This window comes from Aspergillus ibericus (assembly GCF_003184845.1).
Source record: "Aspergillus ibericus CBS 121593 unplaced genomic scaffold BO80scaffold_40, whole genome shotgun sequence".
NCBI lineage: Eukaryota > Fungi > Ascomycota > Eurotiomycetes > Eurotiales > Aspergillaceae > Aspergillus > Aspergillus ibericus.
In genome coordinates this window covers 239003-260676 of record NW_020292138.1, presented here as the reverse complement: position 1 = coordinate 260676, position 21674 = coordinate 239003, and the positions used below count along the sequence as shown (strand labels likewise).

Below are 21674 nucleotides of genomic sequence, written 5' to 3'. Positions count from 1 at the left end.
CAGCAGGGAAACAGGCTCGTTTGCCCGCCAAGCCACGCCGCTCCTCCTGCTTGTACTCCGTACTCACTCTCAATTTCCTCCAGGCGTTATTTTATTCAAATCACCGTGCTTACATCTTGCCAGCAACTATGATGACTGGGCTGCAAGTTGCGAAGAGAGACCTCCGTCGGAGGATGCGGGATGTTCTCCAACAGCTCCCCGCGGACTCCATCGCCAACCAATGTCAGACATCGTCATTCACTTCTGCCCATGGTCGCCGCACGTGCTGACCTCTTACAGCCAGAATCGCCACGAATAGACTCTTGTCACTCCAGCAATATCGGGATGCGAAAAGAATTGGCGTCTACCTATCCATGCCTGCGGGCGAACTCTCTACGACGGCTATAGTGCAGGACGCTTTGGCCAATGGCAAGGAAGTCTTTGTGCCTTTTATCCATAGTCTCGAGCTATCCTCGCAGTCCAAGACCTCAGTCATGGACATGATGCTCCTGGAGTCGATGGAGGAGTTTAGGTCGCTTGAGCCTGACAAATGGGGAATCCCATCGCTCTCGAAAGCTAGTGTGGTGAACAAGAGGAACTGCTTCGGAGGAAAAGGAGTGTCACCCCAGCCGGAAGATGCTACGCAAGGGCCGTACGGGTTAGATTTGATTGTTATGCCGGGAATGGCGTTCGATGAAGGATTCAGAAGATTAGGCCACGGGAAAGGGTATTATGATCATTTCCTGACAAGGTACTCCAAAGGTTCCGAGAGCACAGCAACGGCATCAAAGCTGCCCTTACTTGGTACGTAACAACCGTCTCGGCTAAAAGATAGCTGCCATCGAATATCCCCTGACTGACCCTCGCACAGTCGCGCTGTCTCTCAAAGAGCAGATGCTTGCTCCCACCGAGGAGATCCCCGTCGCGGATCATGACTGGCCAGTAGACGTCCTCATGGTCGGCGATGACCGGTGCCTCGTCCGCCAATACTGATCGGATATTCAGAGAAAGCGAGCCCTTTCATGTCCATGTTTTCATCTATTGCGACAAACATATGCAAATAAGTGTACTCCAGCGACAACCCGTAAAAAGTGATTAAGAAATGCAAACAATGTCGTATCACGGCACGAAGTCGGCGATAAAAGATTTTTCCCTTTTCCTGTCTTTCGAAATCCCTTAAACGCCCCGTTTAACTCACTGCACGGATTGAATCAGAGAGACGTTGTCGCCCTTAAGCAGTATCTGGCCTAAATTGTTGAAGGGTCCAATTAGCACGGTAGCATTAAGGGGAATGGACAGAACGCATTTTTTTCGTACCTAAAGGTCTCCGCTTCTCCTCCTCAGACTTGGTCGCCATGCGAACCTCGACTGCATCGTCAATGACAAGGTTCATGAATTCATCGAACCCCTACGCGAGTCGGTTAGCCAGGCATAACATGGGCACACAAATGGCAATAGTCACCCTGATTTTTCCTTCTATGCGAAATGCGAGCTGCTCATATAGCCAGATGGAAACTGTAGACCGTTGCTGGAGGAGCTTGAAGATGAAATGAATCGGCGCAAGCAACGTCTTGCGAGCGGCTCCACCGCCTCCACGACCGGTCATAGTGATAACTGAATGTGAGGAATAGGTAGGGATTCGAGGGGCGAAAGCAGGGACCGCAGGAAGAAGACGGGCCTCACGCTCAGTTGGCGGGAAATAGACGCGTGGTGGTGCTGGGCGGAAGATGCTGGGAAGAGGTCGAGAAAGATCGGGAAGGTGGTGAAGCTTCCTCGTGCCGCCTCGGGGGACTATTGCGGCTCACCAACTTTTCCCTTTGGGTCGATCGTCACCACATCCCACCTCCACTACCAGTCACTTTGCCCCATCTCCCTCTCCGTCAGTGTGCTTAAGTTCTGGCGCTGGAATTCCTCGATTAACCCTATTCTTTAATGTTTGTTTAATGAGTGTTCATGATCGCACTGCATAGGTGTTGAGCCTTCCGGCCTGGCTGAACCCCTCTTCTCCCATTCCCAACTACAAATCACCCAAAACATCCCACTCCGCGTCCAAGATGGCCAGCAAGGAGGGGGCCGCAGAGCAGGCCTTTGGCCCTGTCCTCGCGGCAGTCGCTACCATGCAAGGAAACGTCTCACGCACGGAGAAGACGCACGCTCACGAGTTCCTTGAAAAGTTCCAGAAATCAGTCCGTCCCATCCCTACCCCTCATTCTTCTCCCCAAGCCGATTGCTCCACGCCGCCCATGATAATGCATGCTAACAATGGTTCGACTTTCCTCTCTAGGTCGAAGCATGGACTATTACCCATGAAATGCTACAGTCCCCCGATGTCCCTGTCGAAGCCAAGTTGTTCGCAGCGACCACATTGAAAGGAAAGGTGAAGCGGACCCTTGGCCTACATGAGGCGATTCTGGCATCCCATACTGACCGTCCAAGATTATCTTCGACCTGGACCAGTTGCCCGCGGACTCAATACTGGCTCTCCGAGACTCCGTTCTGAACCTGCTTGTGGCTTTCGCTGCAGGTCCCCGACCGATTCAGACTCAGCTCTGCGTTTGCCTGGCGAGTCTTGCCATTCAGATGCTGGAGTGGAAAGATGTCTTGCCCACAGTTGGATCGGCACTAGGAAGCAGCGCGGGTGATTGCGTGTTGGAGTTCCTCAAGATTCTCCCTGAAGAAGTGACGGAAGGTCGCAAAATCAATCTCAGTGTATGTTCGGCAGCGTCAGCATCCCAATTATTCACGATCCGTTCCTACGCGATCGGCGACGGCATGTTTTCCCACGACAATTTAGACTCTAATCTGCTGGCGTTACTTAGGAAGACGATCTTATAGCCAGGACGAAAGAACTCTTGGAAGATAACGCCGAACAGGTCATGCATCTCCTGATTCAATACGCTCAGTCATCCCGTATGTGTCCCCAATTACTTACTCGGCCCTTGTTCGATGCACTTCCGATATACTGAACCAAACTCTGTCTGTTCTAGCCACTGCATCCACTAACCCGCGTCTCCTGGACTGTGTCACATCATGGATGCGCGAAATTCCGGCGTCGAAGATCGTTGACTCCCCTCTGATGGACGTGATTCTGAAGGCTTTGGATGACGACAGATCGTTTGAGTCCGCGGTAGACAGCATGTGCACTTTGTATAGAGACACCCGGGAAGTCGATGAGTCGCTGCCCATCATTCAGGCCTTGTACCCGCGAATAATGTCCCTCCGCCCCAAGATTGCCGAGTTTGCCGAGGCGGAAGACACAGATGCATTCAAGGGTGTTACGAGGCTTTTTGCGGAAGCTGGCGAGGCCTGGGTGGTCTTGATAGCACGCCTACCGTCGGAATTTCGTGGGCTGGTTGAAGCAGTCCTAGAATGTTGCGCTCGAGACTGGGAGCGTGACGCCATCTCTCTCACTTTTGTCTTCTGGTACGAGTTGAAACAGTACGTGACATTGGAGAGATATGCGGATTCTCGGGTCGTTTTCAGCGACATCTTCTCTAGTCTGGTGGATATTATGGTCAAACACCTGGAATATCCGCAGCCGGAGGATGGTGAGACTGACCTTTTCGGCGGCGATCGGGAACAGGAAGAAAAGTTCCGCCACTTCCGCCATGCCATGGGAGACGTGCTGAAGGATTGCTGTGCTGTCATTGGAGTCAACGAGTGCTTGAATAAATCGTATCAGCTGATCCAGCAATGGGTCTCCAAGTACGCCTCCCAGTCCAGCGATGAGCACGTTCCTAACTGGCAAGAACTTGAAGCGCCGCTCTTCAGCTTGAGGGCTATGGGCCGCATGGTTGATCCTGAGGAAAATGCCGTTCTCACACAGGTCATTCCCTTGATTGTGCAGATCCCCAACCAGGAGAAGGTGCGGTTCCAGGCTATTATGGCCCTCGCGCGCTATACGGAATGGACCGCGCAGCACCCCGAGACTTTGGAAGCGCAACTGAACTATGTGATCTCAGGCTTCCAGCATAGCTCCCCAGAAGTAGTTCAGGCCGCAGCCTTGGCCTTCAAGTTCTTGGGCACGGACTGCCAGAAGTTGCTCGGTGGTCACATTGCTCAGCTACACTCCTTCTACGAGTCAGTTCTTGATAAGTTGAAACCGGCTAGTCAGGAAGAGGTAACGGAGGGTGTGGCGGCCGTGGTAGCAGTGCAGCCACTCGAGAAGATCTATGAAACGATGAAGTTGTTCTGTGACCCCATCATGGCACGCATCATGAACCTAGCGAACAACGCTAAGGATGAAGAGGGCCAACGAGCTGTTGCTGGTAGGTATCCTGCAAAATTCTCAAGACATACTGCGTACTAATTGCATCGTAGATCACCTTCAGTTGATTACGATATTCGTCTTGGTCGTGAACCCCTACGTCTCACCTCAAGAGGAAAACCCCGCAGTGAAGTATTGCGGCGAGATCTTACCAATCATGACAACCATCGCGATGAACTTTACCTCGTCCACGCCGATTCTAGAACGCGTATGCCGTTGCTGGAGGAACATGATCATCTCCTATCGCACAGCTATGACTCCGCTCCTACCCACACTAGCGCAGAGCCTTGCAAGCGGATTTCAGGCATCACGAGAAGGATGCTTCTTGTGGGCCACCGATGCTGTCGTGCGTGAGTTCTCAGAGGGTGTCGAGTTTGTCGATCCCTCTACTAGTCATGCTGTTTACCAGTTTTACGAGCAACAAGCGGTCGCCTTCCTGCGCATCTTGAATCTGACGCCGCCAGAAAATGTGCCGGATGGTACGTGCTTCCCTAGTCTGACATCAGTCGCTTCGCATGCCTCAAGCTAATCATGTACCACTAGTGATTGAGGACTTCTTCCGTCTTTCCTCGGATGCCGTTCGGTACTACCCTAAAGAGTGTGTTACGTCCGATCTCTCTGCGCCGATCCTCACCGCAGCACGCACTGCTCTCAGCCTCCAGCAGATTGACCCTCTTATGGCCACACTCCATTATTACCATGATCTTTTAAGCTTTGCTTTCGACAAGCCGACGGTGTCTGAATTCACCACGGCGGATGGAAATTCCTACATGAACCCTCCTGAGATTCGCCAGGCCGTAAAGCAGCTGATTGCATCGGAAGGGCAATTACTCACGCAAGCAATCCTGTCTGGCATGATGTTCACGTTCCCAGGAGAGTGTTTCCCCGACGCATCAAGCGTGTTGATGTCCCTGTTCGAACTCATGCCTGAAGACGCGGGGGCTTGGCTACAGGCTACGCTTCAGATGCTCCCCGCTGGCACGATGAAGCAGGGTGAGGCGGAGAGACTACTGAATGGCATCTTCGAGAGAGTTCACTCGGGTGAGACGCGGAAGATTCGGGCCCTTCTTCAAGGTATGGTGGATCTGGCACTTCGAGCACGCTTCGGATTGGCTAACAAGCAGATATAGACTTCACCAACTCATACCGGCGACGAAACGTGGCACCTAGAGAAGGTTTGGGCCGGCTGGAGGCGACCCGGTTCCGGTTTAGCGGATAGATTGTCTAGGGAAGGAGGGGAGGCCAGGACTGAGCAAGTCAGGAACCGCTCAGCCAAGCGAGCGATCCCCAACACCCGCCAATGACGCTCAGCCCTTGAAGGCGGGATAGTCCTTGGAAGATTTAGCGCACGTCATGCGACCTGGCCGGAGACCATCAAGCGTTCGCACGCGTCGAAAATCGAGTTAAAATTTGCCCAATCATGTATCACTTTTCCCTCCCTGCCTACCTGCCTTCCTTCACCCCCTCCCCGTCTCCCAGCATCACCCGTATACGATTTGATGCGGCTGTTTTAGAACCCGAAGCCAGTCTTGTGGAGGTTAAACCCGCCATGACCACTGGGGCCCGCAAGCGAACGGGGGGATCAAGCGCGCTTGCACCTTTTTTCTACTCATTACCATCCATCTACTTACCCATGACCCGCTTTGTAAATCGGAAGTACTTTTATAGTGTAGCAAACTAGACAGATTCCCGGGGATCGATCCACATAGACGAATTTTCTCAGTCCCATCCATCTAACCCAATTTAGGGAACCCGTAGCATGTCAGCAAACTTACCTTCAGTTCTTAGATCCCTTCCCTCTGACCGGAACCAACGGCATCTCACCTCCCTGCCCCCTCCTCATTGACATTGTCATATGAGACGTAATGTAAAACTCTGACCCCGGGATACCAAGAAAGGCCTACCTTCCCCACCAAGCGGAAGAGTTGCCCCCCCTCCCACGAACTTACTGCATACGTACTAGGCAGACAATAAGACCCAAGACGATCGCCCACCGGTTGGTTTCAGACATTTACCCGATCAGCCAATGTCAATTCTTAGAAAAGGATTCTCCCGGTCAGCATACCAGCCAGCCAACCAAGAAATATTGGAGTCTGGCCCATCTGTGGGCTCAGTTCGTGAGGTGGGGTTGCTGTTTGGTAGGAGGGAGGTGTTCGGTTCGTGAGTCTAGGCAGAGGGCGGACGGAGTTCGTTGGATCAAGTGGAGTGCGTATTTAGCACTGGAGGTGGATTTGGTCTGGCTTGGCATGGTATTGTCTGTAGCCTCGTTTGTGTCGCATACGTATCGTTCGCTTACTTTGTAGCGTGTAGGGCATAGACAAGAAGACAGAAGTGGGCGTTGGCATGAAGGCAATTTGCTGTGGTCAGGTGCTAGAGAATAATTAGGTTTAGCTCTGTTTACCTGGTCGTGTTGGAGGGATATGTATATTAGGTGCATGACTTATCGGGATTGCGGGACTTGCGTCCGGGGATGCAGCGAATATCATCATCTTGTGAGCTGTTAAGCAGGAGAAGAATTGCCTTGCTGGGGCGAAAGCTCATTGGTATGAGAGCTTGGTAGGGCAGACAGGCAACCCGGCTAGGCGGTAGGCGTACATGGTGTGAGAGGAAATCAAGGCAGCATTCGCGGCAATGGCGAGAGATTTTTATTGATCCAATCCAGAGAAGAATATTCCATTACTCAATCGCTGGGTCACTGGACGGCAGGTCCGTTAATTTCCCTGGGGCTGAGCTCGTAAGGAAATTATAGCTTTGAGTGGCTGGGCTCAGCTAGTGTTTCATGGAATAACCACCTTCGCATAAGACTTCCACTCATGACACATTGGAATGGTCCAGGGTCGAGCTAGACGGATCTAGATCCGATGTTCGGATGAGAATTGTTGTTTTTGTTGGGGATGGTTGCTTTTTCTTCATCTCAGGTCTTTCGTGATACTTGCTTCTTCGGGAGGATGAGGTGTTGTCCCGCACCACCATCACCGGTATCGCTACTATAATTCGTACCTATAGTGAGCGTTAGTCCAGGCGAACTCGGGTTTCGAGCAAGGTAGATCCCTTGGCATGAACGACTAATGAATATTCTTGGGTCAAGAAATAGTAGCCAATTGCAACCGAACCGCCTAGAAGTATTTCACGCAGATTGTTGTCGCCCGATCTCCGTAGCTATACGGGCCGGAATGCACTCTGATGATCGTTATTCAAATGTGATTCTAGTACGGCTGCTACTTGTGGCAAGTGTGGCTGTGGCAGTGTGATTGCCTGAGTACCGGTGCGCTGGTACCGCATCGGAGACTTCCGCGCTGGCGGAATCCGTAGGGGACTGATACGGTGTACGGGATCTGTCATAAATTCGAATCAGTCAATGTCCTTATCATATCGGTATCTTAACTTTGCGTTCCTGAACCAACGATCCTTCTCCGCGGTCCTGGTCCGGGGGAGCCACGGAGCACGCCATCCCCCGAACGTCAGGAGACTCGCCTGGCGGGACTCGGGATGCGGCCGTTCGAGGATCGATTTTTTTTACTTTTTCTGCAGGCGGCGCATGATGCGTTAATGATGTACCCTAAGCGGAATAGACTCAACAAGCTGCCTCATTCATAAATGGAGAACTTGTGGTTGGCAAAAAAAACACTGCCACTAGGCTACCTTTTGGACCCAGTACTGGAGGCGAAACGACAATGGTTGGGCTGAAAAGAGGGCAAAGAAAAGGAAACTAGAAAGAAAATTCGGTCAATCGAGTCCATATTGGGTCTAATGCGCAAAGTTCGATAAAATGAGTAAGAACTCGTGCGTAACGCTGGCCCTGATTGACAGTCGCACTGCAAGGTTGTATGTATGTCTATGGGCTGATGACGCCCGAAGTGTCAATCCACAGCTCGATCGAGCCCACTCATGGTCTGCACATCTTTTTTTTCTCCGCACTGCTAAGTGGACAGTGACACATGAACCGTGGTGATCAGTCTGTGCCAATCCCTTACGAATCAAAATCTGGAGCACGAAGGATCGCCCGATTGTCTCTGCAACGATCATAGCCAGCCAGTGTGAAGCGCAGCGCGCCATCCATCATCCAGGGACTAACCGCTGCTGCCGCAGTGCATATTCTCCTGCACCGTTTTGGCTTGGGCTGCATTGGCTGGTGAACCGAGCAGTAAGCTTTTTTTGGTATTCTAATTTCTTTTTTCCGCCAGCATCAGTCCTGGCTGATCGAAAGTTTTTCCCTTGGGACCGCTAGCGTCAGGCACTATGTAGTCCGTAGGGTCCTCCGCAGCGATGTCACCTGCAATGTGATTAGGAGCAGGGATCCATTTATTGGGTCTGGGGAGCAGCAGCCGGGCATGAGGAATGTATGACGGATGGATCTAGGTCGGAAAAGGGCCGGTCAATGGGTCAGAAGTGGCACGGAGCGCCCAGGATGGGGACAGGCTGACCGTGGTCAGTTCTGGTTCTAGCTGGCTTCTGTGGTTGTTCGGTGCAGAACCAATGACAACAAATCCTGTACCTTAATCCATGGAAACCAATGATGGACCATCGCACGTTCCTCGCTGTCCCGCCCGTCTCCCCTCTTCCCGACCATTCTCTTCCCAGCAAAGATTACCAAGGGCCGGGTTATACTTTGCATTGCTTCTTCCGGGGAAGTCGTATTTTCGTCCTCGCGTTTCTTTTTCGTCCCAAATCCAGGACCACCGGGGGGGCTGTGGTGGAATTTGTGGCGAAATTTTCACCGGATTGGGTGACCTTCCGAGGAGGAGGGAAAGGATGGAGGAGGAGTGGAGGCGGGAAGAGAGGCCGACTAAATGAATGAAAGGAGGAGAATAGAGGTACTGTACGACTTTGCGTAAGGTGCAGTAATACTGACCCGGGCTGGTAGTAGTACATCGGGCTCTCCAGATCCAGCGAAAGCTCTCCTCCAGTCCAGGCGGCGGTTGCCCCACCTCCGAACCACCAGCAGAATATTAAGGGACCGCCCGCCGCTCCCTGCGGTGCTCTTGTCTTCCCCGGCTTTTCCTCTTGCGCCTCTTCTCTCCTTCTTCCTTCCTTGGGTCTGGATCTCGTCATAAATTGCCTCTCGGTGTCATCCTCCTCCATTGTGCACCCTCGTGTGGCAGTCTGGCAGTCGGGGGTCTGTCGGGGACCCTTGCTCACTCGGCTTTTTCCCCTCTTCCGCCTCCAATTTCCCCCCCATCGCCAGCAATCATACGACCGTTCTCCTCCGAGCTGCTGTCTCCTTCACCTACACGATCCAATCCCGAGAGTCCCATAACTCGCCGTTTTTCACCGGAATCACATTTCGGGCCTTTGAGAGACTGTTCAGCAGCTCCCCAACACTCCCGGAATCACACCTTCCCGCCCGCCGAGTTTTCCCCACGGGGTTCCCCGTGCGTCTGACCCGGCCCAGACGGCGGTTTTCCACCTTCGCCGAGACAACATTCGACTGATTCTTCTTCCGCCTCATGCCAGTATCTACCGAGATTTGCTCCTCCTCCTGAGCTCTCGGGACCGACTTCCCTTTGCTGATGAAACCCATCTGTGATTTCCGATCTGATGAGCGTTTCTGACACAAGCAAGATCTTTGCGGGTGATCTTCGGGGTGTTGGCTAAGGCTTAGACCCACACGAGGTGTCAAAGAAAGGGGCGCAAAACGATTGTATCACACACAAAGCATTCGGTTTTTCTCGGCAAGATGACCTTGGCTCTGGCTGCAATGACCCCGCTGGCCTCGGGGCCCAAAGGTAGTCATAACTCGAATTCGGAGGTGGATATGATGGTAGAAAATGATGCGATCCATGCGGCACTGAATGGACCCCCACGCAAGAGAAAAAGGACCCGAAAGGTTCAAACAGACCGCAAGTTCGAATGTACATTTGATGGATGCGGCAAGAGTTACTCGCGAGCGGAGCATTTGTACCGCCATCAACTAAACCGTACGCATTGGTCCTTCCCGGGCTTTCCAAGCCAGTACTAAGTCTTTTTTCTCCAGACACCCCCAAGCAAATCTACCGATGCGATTTCCCAGATTGTTACCGATCCTTTGTGCGACAAGACCTATGCGTACGGCATAGAGAACGTCATACTACCCAGGGATCGCAATTGCAGAAGCGTGATCACTTCGCTCAGGCAGCAGCAAGTAACGGCAACCTACGAAAGCCACAGCTAACACAAACCATGCCTCAGATGAACGGCAGCCAGGCCTCGCCTCTTATTCCTCTCTCATCCCCTAAATACCCGTCCACTCAGGCGTCAATAGAAGGTCGGATGGAAATCAGTGCTCCAAGCCAGCACGTTCCTATACCATCACCTCCGGGATCCGTTGAAATGGGCCAGGCGTTTAGCTACCAGACCTTGGTCTCACATCATAGCGTTGAGCTCTCAGATCCTACATTTTCGCGGTCGAACAGTTCGAGCAACCATACTCTCAGCTCCCCACCCGGACATTCGAGCACGACAACGTTTAGTCCACCCGACATACAAGCTGCGTCTCATGCTGTGCTCAATCGTCATTCTTCTGGCAAGCCTTCGCCCAAAGCCAGAGATCTGGGCCAAGACGCTCGATCGCGCCACTCCTTGACCGAAATTAGTTCCATCTCACATGATATTCATGGATCATCGCTGGGTCATTCCGCTTCCTACCCGGGCTTGCAGATGCCTATAGGAGGATACACAGATATTTCGATGGCGCCGGCGACTTCTTCAACATCGACATCTCTGGACCCAGTGGCACTCGATTCTATGTCTGGAATGATGACTTCCGGGCCGACAGTGGGAGACGGCGGTTTCGACTCGCTGGCCTCCTGCGTTTATCCGGTCTTCGGCGGGGAAGCCCACAACCGGTCCCCGTTCGCAATGGCAGACGATTTCACCGCCTGGCTGTTCAACGATCCCGTCACTGGTTCACCATCGACGGGATACCCTGCAGCTACCAATGTGGTTCCAAACTACTTGGATGCCGTCCAATTGCAGAATCAATTTTTCATAAGTGATCCTGCATATGGCAGCTTCTTAAGCGGTGTCATTCCGCATCACCCCATGAGCGTGACTAGTATCCTGGATCCTGGATCACCTCGGGCCATCATGTCCGAGGAGAAGAGACAAGAACTCCTAGCGCTCATGAGTTCTAGGTTCAATGAGGCCTTCTATTCGGTAGCAGCCAAGCGGAAGGATGCTCTTATGGAGGGTGATATTGACGACGATGACCATGTTCTCAGTCTACGCATGATGCAGACGTACATCGGTTCGTATTGGTATCACTTCCACTCCCAGCTACCCATCCTGCATCGTCCGACATTTGTGGCTGATAAAGCTCCCAATCTCCTTTTGCTCGCCGTGATGGCCATTGGTGCATCGACTTTGGATAAAATTCACGGACCGGAGGTGACGGAGGCGGCATCTGAGCTGGCAAACTTCATTGCATGGCATCTACGGACAGAGCTTTTTATGGACGGGGACTTTCGTCCGCCAGCCAAGCTCTGGATTTTCCAAGCGTTGCTGCTGCTAGAGGTATATGAAAAGATGTTCTCTACGCGTGCGCTGCACGAGCGGGCGCATATCCATCATGACACTACACTCACGCTGATGCGACGCGGTAGCTCATTGATTGGTCGCTCCGCGTTAGAGTCGCCTGCAAGCTTGCGGGAAGACCGGCAGGCCCGGTCGGCCTCTGGATCGACAATGGCGCCAGATTTTGCGGCTGAGGAGTCATGGACTCACTGGATCAAGGCCGAGGCTACGAGGCGAGTGGCCTTTGCGGCTTTTGTGTTGGACTCCACCCACGCCACAATGTTCGGGCACTCGGCTAAGATGGTCGCGCACGAGCTTCGGTTGCCTTTGCCTTGTGATGAAGCGCTGTGGTCTGCAACCAGCGCCTCAGAGGTGGCTCGCGTGCAATCGAGCCTGCATGCCAACGGCGTCAAGCCCGTCATGTTTCTAGATGGGCTCAAGAAAACTCTTAACGGCCAGCGGGTCCGGACGAATGCCTTTGGCCGGACGATCCTCATGGCTGGATTGCTAAGCGTCAGCTGGCATATGAACCAACGAGACCTCCAGGTGAGCTCACTAGGCGGCCCGCCGGCGCTGGGGGGCCGGGACAAATGGCGGTCAGCGCTGTTGCGAGCTTTTGATAATTGGCGACGAGACTTTGATGAAGCGCTGGGCCAGTCAGGATCCGGGCCGTTCCCAAGTGGATACCGTCCCCGGCATCCTCTCGATGACGACAACGTCTTCGAGTCGCGCGACGTGCTGCATGGATTAGCACACATGGCTTCTCACGTTGATATCGTTGATTGTCAGATCTTTGCTGGTGCCGGTCGGCTCATGGGACGGTCCATAACCCCGAGAGACTACAAAGCTGCGCGCGAAAAAATGGTGGATCGATGGGCCACGAAGGCGACCGCCCGCGATGCCACATTCTATGCCTTGAAGTTCTTGTCTGAGTGCCTTTTGGATGAGAAACGGGCTTTGAATGAAGATGGCGAACTGTATTCCGGCCGGGACGACTACCTCCTCAACCGGCCGTGGGTGTTGTACGTTGCGGCACTTGTGGTCTGGTGCTATGGATATGCATTGGAAGGGCCTATCGCTACTCCTGTCAAGCTGGCCACCCCTGCTGAGCAGCAGCGCGACATGCAGGAGTTTCTTCGACGGGTAGGCGGTGTTCGTGAGCCCAGCGACTTGGAGTCGATGAGAGGACGCAACCGCTGTATGGGCTTGTTGTTGATTCTCCGTGACGGGTTCACTAACACTCGCTGGGAATTACTGACTGAGGCGGGCAACCTGCTCAGCAGCTGTATAGACAAGCTGAATGGGGGAGCAGCTTGAACATTTCACCAGTACATTCTTGTTTCATGTCTGTGTATATAGCGTCTGGGCGGACTTTCGTTTCTTTTGTACATGTGAGGTGCGTCAATTGTGACAAGCTTAGGAGTATGCGGACAGCGGCTGTCTTGTCTACTGTACTTTCCTGCTTAAGGCAGTTGGCTGTTTGAATATTTGCGCATGTGTTATGACTTGGATACCAATGGGATGGATAGCGTTGTTCTGGTTGTATATTGCTAGGTTACCAGTATTTGTTCTTGTTCAATGGACCGACGTACAGCAGGGTGTCTACCACCACCACTACGGAGTAGTAATATTTAGAATAGGGGCGGGCAAGAGGGTGCCTGAGGTGTCCGGTTACCACAACAACAACCGGCCAAACAGTCGAGCCGGACTCTCTCCTCCATCCCGCCGCCGCCTCGCCTCCTTTCCCAGTTCCCTCTTCCCCCCCTTCCTCCTTCATTCCAACCTGCCATTGCCGTTCCAGGTTGTTTAGATCACCATTCACTGCCCCTGTCGCCATCCCTCGCAGACCGCCGCCACATTCTAGTCGTGAAATTACCATCCCCATCAAAGCCAACAATCATGGTACGTGGCCGCCTCTCATTCCCTTGCTGTCAATTATATGCATCATTATCCCCGTGGTGGCGGGTGAGGAATTGTCCGAATGGCTTCAGGATCTAGACATCCTGCGTGGCATCCCTGTTTGTTGATTGTTGTCATCCTCGGGGGTACCGTGTGCGGTTGGGTCCATTGAATCCCGACCCCTCTCGTCTGCCGTCCAATCCCTCGTTTCCATGGTTCACTAGTACTCGCTGCTTGTTCGTCATCGGCCCTCCATTCCCGTCCTCGTGTCATTCTCATCTTCTCTTCATTCTCCTCTCTCGACTTGAATTTCTGTACCTCTGCCCATTTTCAAGATGTCTCGCTCACCTGAATATCACCACGACCAGGCCTCGACCAACTACAAGGAAGCGTTCTCGCTCTTCGATAAGCGCGGTACCGGAAAGGTCGCGATCGAGTCGCTGGGCGATCTCCTGCGGGCATGTGGTCAGAATCCCACTTTGGCGGAGATCGCGGACCTTGAGAAGAGTATCGGTGGAGATTGTATGTTTTTGGATCAGGTTCATGTAGACTGAGGCATATCTAACATGAATTTCGATGCGCAGTTGACTTCGAGTCCTTTTTGAAGGTCCTCAACCGCCCCGGAGGCTTTCGTGACCCCGGAGAGCCCGACGAATACTGCCGCGGCTTCCAGGTGTTCGACAAGGATTTGACCGGGTTTATCGGAGTGGGACAACTTCGTTACAGTATGTGATCGCGATGGAGCCAGCTGGGGTGATACTGATGATCCTATAGTCTTGACGAATCTGGGAGAGAAGATGTCGGATGAGGAGGTTGACGAGCTTCTCAAGGCCGTTGATACCAGCTCTGGCGAGATCAACTACACCGGTAGGTTTCCATGTCCATTGCCTGTTTCGCCCTAGCTAATCGCGATAGACCTCGTCCGCACCATTCTGGCCAACTAAACGACACACGATACCCTCCTGACGTTCCTGATGATTTCTGTTATGACGCGATCCTCCTACCCCCGTCCCGGAGTTGTTTGCTTGAGCATAGTTTAGTTATAGTGCATTGTATATGGGTTACTGCTCGATTCAGCCTCGGTTAAACATAAATGGTACACGGTCATGGCACATGGTGTAACGAGATAAAGTGTACACGCGCGCTTTCTTCGCAGCCCAAGTAAACCCATATATCAACTAACAAACAAACCAATCAATTCCCCTCCAACCACCCAACCCACTCCCGATCCAACCCCCGTACCTTCTCATCCGTCTCCTCCATCATTACCCCCGTCTCCATCAACGCCCCAGGCAACAAATAAACCACCCTCGCCTTCTCATCTTCCCCCTCAACAACCCCATCCCCATCCCCATCCCCATCCTCCTCCCTCCCCCGCTTATTCTTCTCCCCCCTCAATTCCGGAAAATGGACCGGATCCAAAAAATACCCCACGACCACCCGACACCGTCCACACCGCAAGAAAAGCCTCTTCTCGAACCCATCTTCTCTGCGAATCAATGTTGGTTTTCGATCCGGAATAGTAGTTGAGAGGAGAATCGTGTAGTGTTTTTGTGTCGCGGAGGAGGAAGAGGTATCGTCGGTTGTGGTTGTGGTTGGGGCAGTGGAGGTGGAGGTGGAGGTAGAGGTAGTGGTATCGAGCGGGAGGGGAAGAATCAACGCATTGTCTTTTGAGGGTTCTTTGCGGCGCGGGAGGGAGGGGATTGAGCGCGTTGTTGCTAGGAGGAGGTGGTTGCAGAAACGGCAGTGGTGGGTTTGGACGGGGAGGTGTTGGGGTGGTGGTGTTGCCATTGTTGTGGTTGGGTATGAGGGATAGTGTTGTTGTGGTTGTGATTATGGTTGTGGATGTCTTGGTTGAGGTGGTTGTCGTGTATTGTAGGTAGTGTAGTGGTGGTCCTGGTGGTGGAGGAGATGGAGGCTGGTGGTGGTGATGTGGTGATGGGAGGTTTTGCGGGCTTATCGATAACCTTAGGTTCCTGCGTCGTTGCTTGGGTTTGGGTTTGGGTTGGGTTTGGTGGCGTCACAATGTCCACTTTTGAACGATATGTTGTAAATTGTAAATTTATAGGAGCTTTTTTTGTTTTTGGCCTTGATGGTGTGTTCTATTCTGTATTTGTCTAGTTTATGTTGAGACATAATAGTTGTTGTGTTCATCGGTTACGGTGGTTATATATATCCTGTGCCTCCTCGCTCATCAATTGGTGACTAACAAAATGAAGAAGAGAACATTGAGTCAATGTACTGCAGAATTCTTTTAGGTTTTAGTAGAATAGTAGTAGGTAGATGAAGTCTAGACCCTGTCACACAAGACTGGCATTGCTTTTGCAATTCATGGGGTACACACCTGGTCGATGACAAGAGAACTCACTTGTAGCTCTAACATTTACTCGTCGCGTCGCCGATCCCAACCTTGAAGAGTATGTAGCAAAAACAATGATCTATTATGTTGAGACATGCCATATTTCTACCTTCTACGCCCGAGGCTGAGAATGGATATATTCCTTTTGGTCTACGTGGTTCTTGACATATTATAAGCCTGTGAGTTTGTAATATAGGAATAGGTAAATCAAGAAACCAACGCCTTTTAAACTGTTGCAAATACTACACAGAACAGGTCACAGAAGCGAAAATAAATAGTAACAGTTGCTAAGTATTACATTCGAGATAACTCTATCTTCCCATCTAAGTTTTGAGGATCACTCTACCAATCGTATAGTACAAAGGACGAAGCCTATTATACTCTGCGGTTGACGAGCATTCACCTTACGAAACCTCTTCATGCCAACCCACAAGACAGCCCTTCTGCGTGAGATTTCTGTTGCAGTATGGAAATATAAAACGTTCTGGCCATTTTGCACGTATCCATTCCTGATCAAGTGGACCGTGGCATTCCTCGTCATGGTCTGGAAATTCCTCTTCATCCGGCTCGCAGTACTCTGGACTTGAATTAGCATCATTCGCTCATAATGGTACACGGTATGGGGCTTATCTGGGTGGAAGCGACAGCTCCTGCGGCTGTTGGTGGTCACGTCGAACTCCTTGTCACATTTCAAACACATGGCATAGCGCGTTCTAAGTTTTTTGGAGCCGGTGGTGTCAGGCTCGGACTCAGCCTTTCTTTTCCTATTTCCCTGGTCTTCGGATTTTTCTGGACCATCGCTGTTCGAACCATGGCTGTCTGATTCATCGCTATCTGAACCATCACTATCTGGGGCATCGCTATAGAGTTGCTCAAGAGGCGGTACCGCGACTCGGTCCTCGGCTATGAGCAACTTCCCAGTCACATATTCTCGGACTGCCAAGTTTTCGTTGCAGAGCGCCTGGAGGACATTCTCGAGGGTTGTTTTTGACGTCTTTGTGATTGCGAGCCTGAGTTGATTGTTCTGTTCGGACAGGCCTGCCATCTTGGAAAGGAGCAAAGCAGTGCGTGAATATGTACGAAGTTGACGTAGTGTTTGTTCTGGTCCTAGAGGTCAAATGAGACCGGTACTCTATTTTTAGAGGTCGACGCGAACATAACGCGTATTGTTTGCCCACAAAAAGCAAGATGAAGAATACAATTGAAAGAGATTGATGTCTAGTTCAATGCAGAACCGACAGAAGACCCCGTTACAGTATGCCAGAAAGCTGTCTTGAGAACAATCCTATCAACGTTGCACTGAAGATGATCCGTGAGAATTGGCCTGGCTGCCTTGTCGGTTATCTTCGCAGCCGCGACGCTTATCGAGCCAAAACGCGTCCCTGACCAATTGACATTAAGGTTAACTACTGTGACAGCCCCGCAGTTTGTTTACTCATGATCTCATAGGCATCGATAGTCTATGGGGAAGTGTTTCAAGTCCAAGATGGCACTCTGGCCATTGACTCTTGGAAGTCATAATGGCCTCCACCCCTGAGCGGGTGATGTCCGCCTGTAGAGAAGGGCCTGTATGGGTTGAGAGAGTCCTTTCACTTGAATTTTCATCCTGTGCCTTTCGATTGCCAACTTTTATGAGCAAAAAAGGAGAGGAGCCCGGAGAAAAGGAGACAAATCTCGAATTACACGTCGAATGCGCTATTGACCTCAGCTGATCCTGCGATTCGCGGTCGCACCACTGGCACCTGTGTCGAATTCCACGGTTCTGTTTCAATCCATATGTGTCAGTACAAAGAGTTCGGACTAGCCTGCGAGTGACTGAATCAGGCAGGAAGAAATTATTGCATGGCAAGCATCGAAGCCTGGACTGGAAAGGAAGGCGCATCAGATATGGACCGTGAGTCCCTGATGTCGATTACTTTTCTGTACTCCATACCATAAGTTCCATATGTACCCCGTCGCACGTCTATACCATTAGCCTTGCGTGTCAGTTACCCTCATCAGTCCTCGCATAAGATTGGAACCCATCCGAGAGTATGCCTACCGGCCATGCTAATCTGCTACTATGAGTTTTAGCGCATGTGAAGTAATGCGCTGATTTACCAATTGAGCCCTGCCTCGGAAAAGTCCCTGCGCCTGCCGCCTAGTGCAAATGTGACCTATCCAACGAATTTGATCCACATATCTCCAGTCACCTGCAGAGGTAAAGACGCCAGACAAAATCAAGAAAAATGTGGCATGCAGCCCTCTCAGCCCAGCTTCCAGGATCATGATTCACTATGTCCTCGTGCAGGCTCATTATAACATCAGCTAAAGCAGACAAAAGGACCGAAGTTGCTGCAACCCGTGATTGTAGACTGTACCGAGATGTGATAAACCTGCAGAAAGTATGCCCATGGTTCGGCACCGAGATTGCTGTCCGGGTCCGACATCTAGGTTTCAAGGAAACAAGAGCCCTGATTCGATGCCGATCAGGGTAAGTAGGCCAATCAGCTGCTCCCTAATACCTAGTAACATCATCTGAGGTGGACTTAGATGCAGGCTATCCGGGGGTTGTATCTCCAGCCCCGCATTGAGTGCTAATAGCAGCGGAAGCCTCAGGAGGATAGTGGCAGCAACAACGCTACGATCTCGTGTCTGGTTGCAACAGGATCGTCATAATATACGTGCACCTAGTCAGTGGAATGTGTGACAGCATGCCCCACGGGCATGTACGGTTCTAGGGATGCGAGATGTGGATTACGAAGGCAGCCGATGAAATTTTCAACCCGGGCAGGCCAGACTGTGAGCATCCGGCTCATTGAGTCAAATTATCGGCAGGTAGTGCACCCCATGGCTAATTACGGCTGCAATCGATCAAGGGGGCCATGGCCACTTTGGAAGCTGTCATGGAGGATCACCGGCCATTCTGGATGCGAATCAGCTGGTAAGACACAAGGCGCCAGGCCGACAGTGCTGTGAACGGAGGCCCAACAGCTTTGATAGTTACCTACTGGCAAGAAGAGATTTCTGGTTGTCATTCTCAGTCCCGCAAGGCTCGGAGAGTATTGCTTCAATTTCTGAAGCCACATCCGATCTGGCGATCTCGGCCCCTATCGATGGTGACCCATCCACTAGCGATAGCCGACACGCATCTAGCGTCAAGCTGAGCATCCAAGTAACTGCGGGGCCCTTAGTACGCATCCTGATTCCGTCAAATTCTTCAGTCCGAAACTCTGCTTTTTCTAGACAGGTCATCGAGCCTAACCTTTTTCCAATGTGGTGGGCTGAAAACCTGTGTTGGCCTGGAACTGATACCCAACAGCTCGTGGCACGCCTGGATTAAGGTTGTAAGTGGAAACTTGAACCACTCAGAGCATTCATTTAATCAATTCTGACTAGGCAGACGCACGATGGAGTGCAGAGTGGGCCAGGAGCAGCCACAAGTTCACATGAAGCACAATAGCGTGAGAAAACAAGACATGTCGGGTAAGAAGATGCGAACGAAACAGAAAAGGAAAGACTAAGGTACCAATCATCGCCGGCAATATTCTTTTAGTCTGTACGACTCACGGGTTCGGCGCTTATGATGGGGAATTGGGGCGTGGAGAGCCTAGTGATGCTGGTTCAGCTGAATTAAATGGGGGGTTTCCCGGGGTTATCTCGTACATTAAAGCGTATATAACTCGACGTGAGGGCGCCCCAGGAGTGCCCATCGAGTATGTGTTTCTGATCGTCGATTCCAGTCATGGCGTCATCTCCATTCATAATCACAGAGCATATCGTCGATTGCCAGTATATCCGAGAGTATCCTCGAGCAACGCGATTAACAGAAGATTCTTTAAAGCTGGTCGTTAAAAGGTATACGCCAAAATCGAATCCAAATCCTCGGCCCGGAGATATCACCATCATTGCTGGCGCCGGCGGCGGATACCCCAAGGTACGCCGATGGCTTTTGTGGTGACAGGAGTGGCTGTTGAATATTATACTAAGGCAGTACGGCATAGGAACTTTACGAGCCAATATGGGAAGAAATTTACGAAAGATTGAAGCGCAATGGTCTTCGCATTCGCTCTATTTGGATTGCGAACCCTGCCAATCAGGGTGCAAGTGCAGAACTCAACGAAGAATCACTCGGAAATGACCGTATGTATCTTACATGGGTAGGCAGTGAAAACACCACAAGCTAATCAAAATACCAGCATCATGGTTCGATCACAGTCGAGATCTGCTTTACATGATTAACCAGTTCAAGGCCGATATGCCAAGGCCACTCATGGGGCTCGCGCACAGCCTCGGGGCTGGACAACTGTAAGTCCTTTTTTGCTTAATCTCTGGAAGGGATCAAGATTAATTGATCGTGCAGAATGCACCTGTCTCTAATTCACCCCCGGCTTTTCAATTCTCTCGTACTCGTGGAACCAGTGTTTACGAAAGATTTTATCTCGGGGAAAGGGCCAAGCTTCCTGAAATTTGCGATTAGCAGAAAGGATGTCTGGCAATCCCAGGCAGAAGCAGCCGTCTACTTTAAGAAGTTCTACAAGCAATGGGACCCACGAACCTTGAGCCTCTGGCTACAGTATGGCCTCAAGAAGGTACGCTCGGAAACCGATGCAGCTGAAACCGATGATCCAGTGTCCGCAGTCACACTGGTCACTTCAAAGTACCAAGAAGCGGCACAATATGGGCGCCCCAACTTCCTTAACAAGCAATTGCTGGACCTTGAGAACAACCCTGAACCAGATACTCCCCACGATGCCACTTTTCACCCAGATGTTGTGGGTCCACCCGAAGAAGTGTTTCCGTTCTATCGCGCGGAAGGGAACATCTTGTGGAGGGCAGTAAAACACATTCGGCCATCGGTCTTATATATCTATGGAGAAGAAAGTCCCGTTTCGACAGCAGCCCAGCGCGCATATAAGCTGCAAAATACTGGGGCGGGGATTGGAGGCAGCGGGGGATACAAGAACGGTCGAGTCAAGGAGGTTGTATGCCCTCATGCTAGTCACGAACTTCCGTTCGAGGATGTCACGGGTGTCGCTGAAGCGACCGCAGAGTGGCTGAAGCAAGAGACAGCGAAATGGAAAGAGGAGGAAGAACGGATCCAAAAGGGATGGCTGGAGCTCACGACCAAAGAGAGAACCACTTTCCCTGAGGAGTGGTATACGCATCTAAACAGCTACTTCGAGAAGGGGAAGAAAAACCAGAGAGCAAAGCTATGACCTGGCGACGTGTATATTTCGATTCCCTGATATCCATGTTCTAGTACGATACTGCATTCGATAATAGACTGAAGGATGGTCTATTGAGGTCTGATTTAGTGGCCAAGCCGCTACTTACGGCATATTTATAGACTTTGAAAAGAAGCAATTATGGATGGTCTTTACCTCGGCTTTTCCAGCAGTGTGGAATAATGTAGAGAGACAGAGTACTATGCAGCTCCGCACACTGATTCCATTTCAAAATAGCGCTCATAATATGTATAGTCGGCATTTATTGGGCAAAGACGCTTCAGAACGAATACGTGAATGTCAGTTTTGACACTCAGATGTCTATCTATGCACCCAGAACTTCAATGACACAAGAATCGTAGCAAACTCGCCCCCTGCTATCAACTATGTAGATAGAAACAGACAATGACAGTCACCTGACGCGAAGAGGCAGGCCCCGAAGCGGGCCCGAGCGGGTCCCGACCGAGCATTT

At 51.5% G+C, this 21674-nt stretch overlaps 9 protein-coding genes across 9 annotated transcripts; 5 read left to right on the top strand and 4 right to left on the bottom strand.

Moving 5' to 3' along the window:
* Nucleotides 1-4: 4 nt before the first annotated feature.
* Nucleotides 5-1188, top strand: BO80DRAFT_427813 (5-formyltetrahydrofolate cyclo-ligase). Its single transcript, XM_025720112.1, has 3 exons — nt 5-222; nt 280-783; nt 851-1188. Exons 1-3 carry the CDS (start codon nt 129-131, stop codon nt 970-972), a joined length of 720 nt encoding a protein of 239 aa, XP_025572297.1. The 5' UTR covers nt 5-128; the 3' UTR covers nt 973-1188.
* BO80DRAFT_427812 (small nuclear ribonucleoprotein E) lies at nt 850-1893 on the bottom strand. The gene is made up of 3 exons (XM_025720111.1): nt 1442-1893; nt 1297-1387; nt 850-1226 (listed from the first exon to the last, which is right to left on the bottom strand). Exons 1-3 carry the CDS (start codon nt 1583-1585, stop codon nt 1174-1176), a joined length of 288 nt encoding a protein of 95 aa, XP_025572296.1. The 5' UTR covers nt 1586-1893; the 3' UTR covers nt 850-1173.
* On the top strand, nt 1804-5902 carry BO80DRAFT_427811 (nuclear import receptor MTR10). Its single transcript, XM_025720110.1, has 8 exons — nt 1804-2165; nt 2264-2356; nt 2416-2688; nt 2799-2889; nt 2967-4247; nt 4300-4725; nt 4790-5320; nt 5377-5902. Exons 1-8 carry the CDS (start codon nt 2034-2036, stop codon nt 5463-5465), a joined length of 2916 nt encoding a protein of 971 aa, XP_025572295.1. The 5' UTR covers nt 1804-2033; the 3' UTR covers nt 5466-5902.
* A 1428-nt stretch (nt 5903-7330) lies between these two features.
* BO80DRAFT_388638 (uncharacterized protein) lies at nt 7331-7729 on the bottom strand (the record flags this gene model as incomplete). The annotated part of the gene is made up of 2 exons (XM_025717090.1): nt 7331-7581; nt 7632-7729. Coding segments are annotated over 2 exons (243 nt in total), but the record flags the coding sequence as incomplete, so codon positions are not given.
* A 1984-nt stretch (nt 7730-9713) lies between these two features.
* BO80DRAFT_180007 (putative C2H2 finger domain protein) lies at nt 9714-13146 on the top strand. Its single transcript, XM_025714011.1, has 2 exons — nt 9714-10164; nt 10221-13146. Exons 1-2 carry the CDS (start codon nt 9924-9926, stop codon nt 13052-13054), a joined length of 3075 nt encoding a protein of 1024 aa, XP_025572293.1. The 5' UTR covers nt 9714-9923; the 3' UTR covers nt 13055-13146.
* Nucleotides 13147-13516: 370 nt separating this feature from the next.
* On the top strand, nt 13517-14841 carry BO80DRAFT_427808 (putative cytokinesis EF-hand protein Cdc4). Its single transcript, XM_025720108.1, has 4 exons — nt 13517-14158; nt 14221-14361; nt 14411-14503; nt 14552-14841. Exons 1-4 carry the CDS (start codon nt 13972-13974, stop codon nt 14578-14580), a joined length of 450 nt encoding a protein of 149 aa, XP_025572292.1. The 5' UTR covers nt 13517-13971; the 3' UTR covers nt 14581-14841.
* On the bottom strand, nt 14831-15448 carry BO80DRAFT_362943 (uncharacterized protein; the record flags this gene model as incomplete). The annotated part of the gene is made up of 1 exon (XM_025716077.1): nt 14831-15448. A coding segment is annotated over one exon (618 nt), but the record flags the coding sequence as incomplete, so codon positions are not given.
* A 772-nt stretch (nt 15449-16220) lies between these two features.
* Nucleotides 16221-17081, bottom strand: BO80DRAFT_504415 (uncharacterized protein; the record flags this gene model as incomplete). Its single annotated transcript, XM_025724424.1, has 2 exons — nt 16404-17081; nt 16221-16237 (listed from the first exon to the last, which is right to left on the bottom strand). Exons 1-2 carry the CDS (start codon nt 17038-17040, stop codon nt 16221-16223), a joined length of 654 nt encoding a protein of 217 aa, XP_025572290.1. The 5' UTR covers nt 17041-17081.
* Nucleotides 17082-19719: 2638 nt separating this feature from the next.
* Nucleotides 19720-21193, top strand: BO80DRAFT_495937 (alpha/beta-hydrolase; the record flags this gene model as incomplete). Its single annotated transcript, XM_025723986.1, has 4 exons — nt 19720-19911; nt 19979-20117; nt 20174-20282; nt 20338-21193. The coding sequence occupies 4 exons, from the start codon at nt 19720-19722 to the stop codon at nt 21191-21193; spliced, it is 1296 nt and encodes a 431-aa protein (XP_025572289.1).
* Nucleotides 21194-21674: the final 481 nt, after the last annotated feature.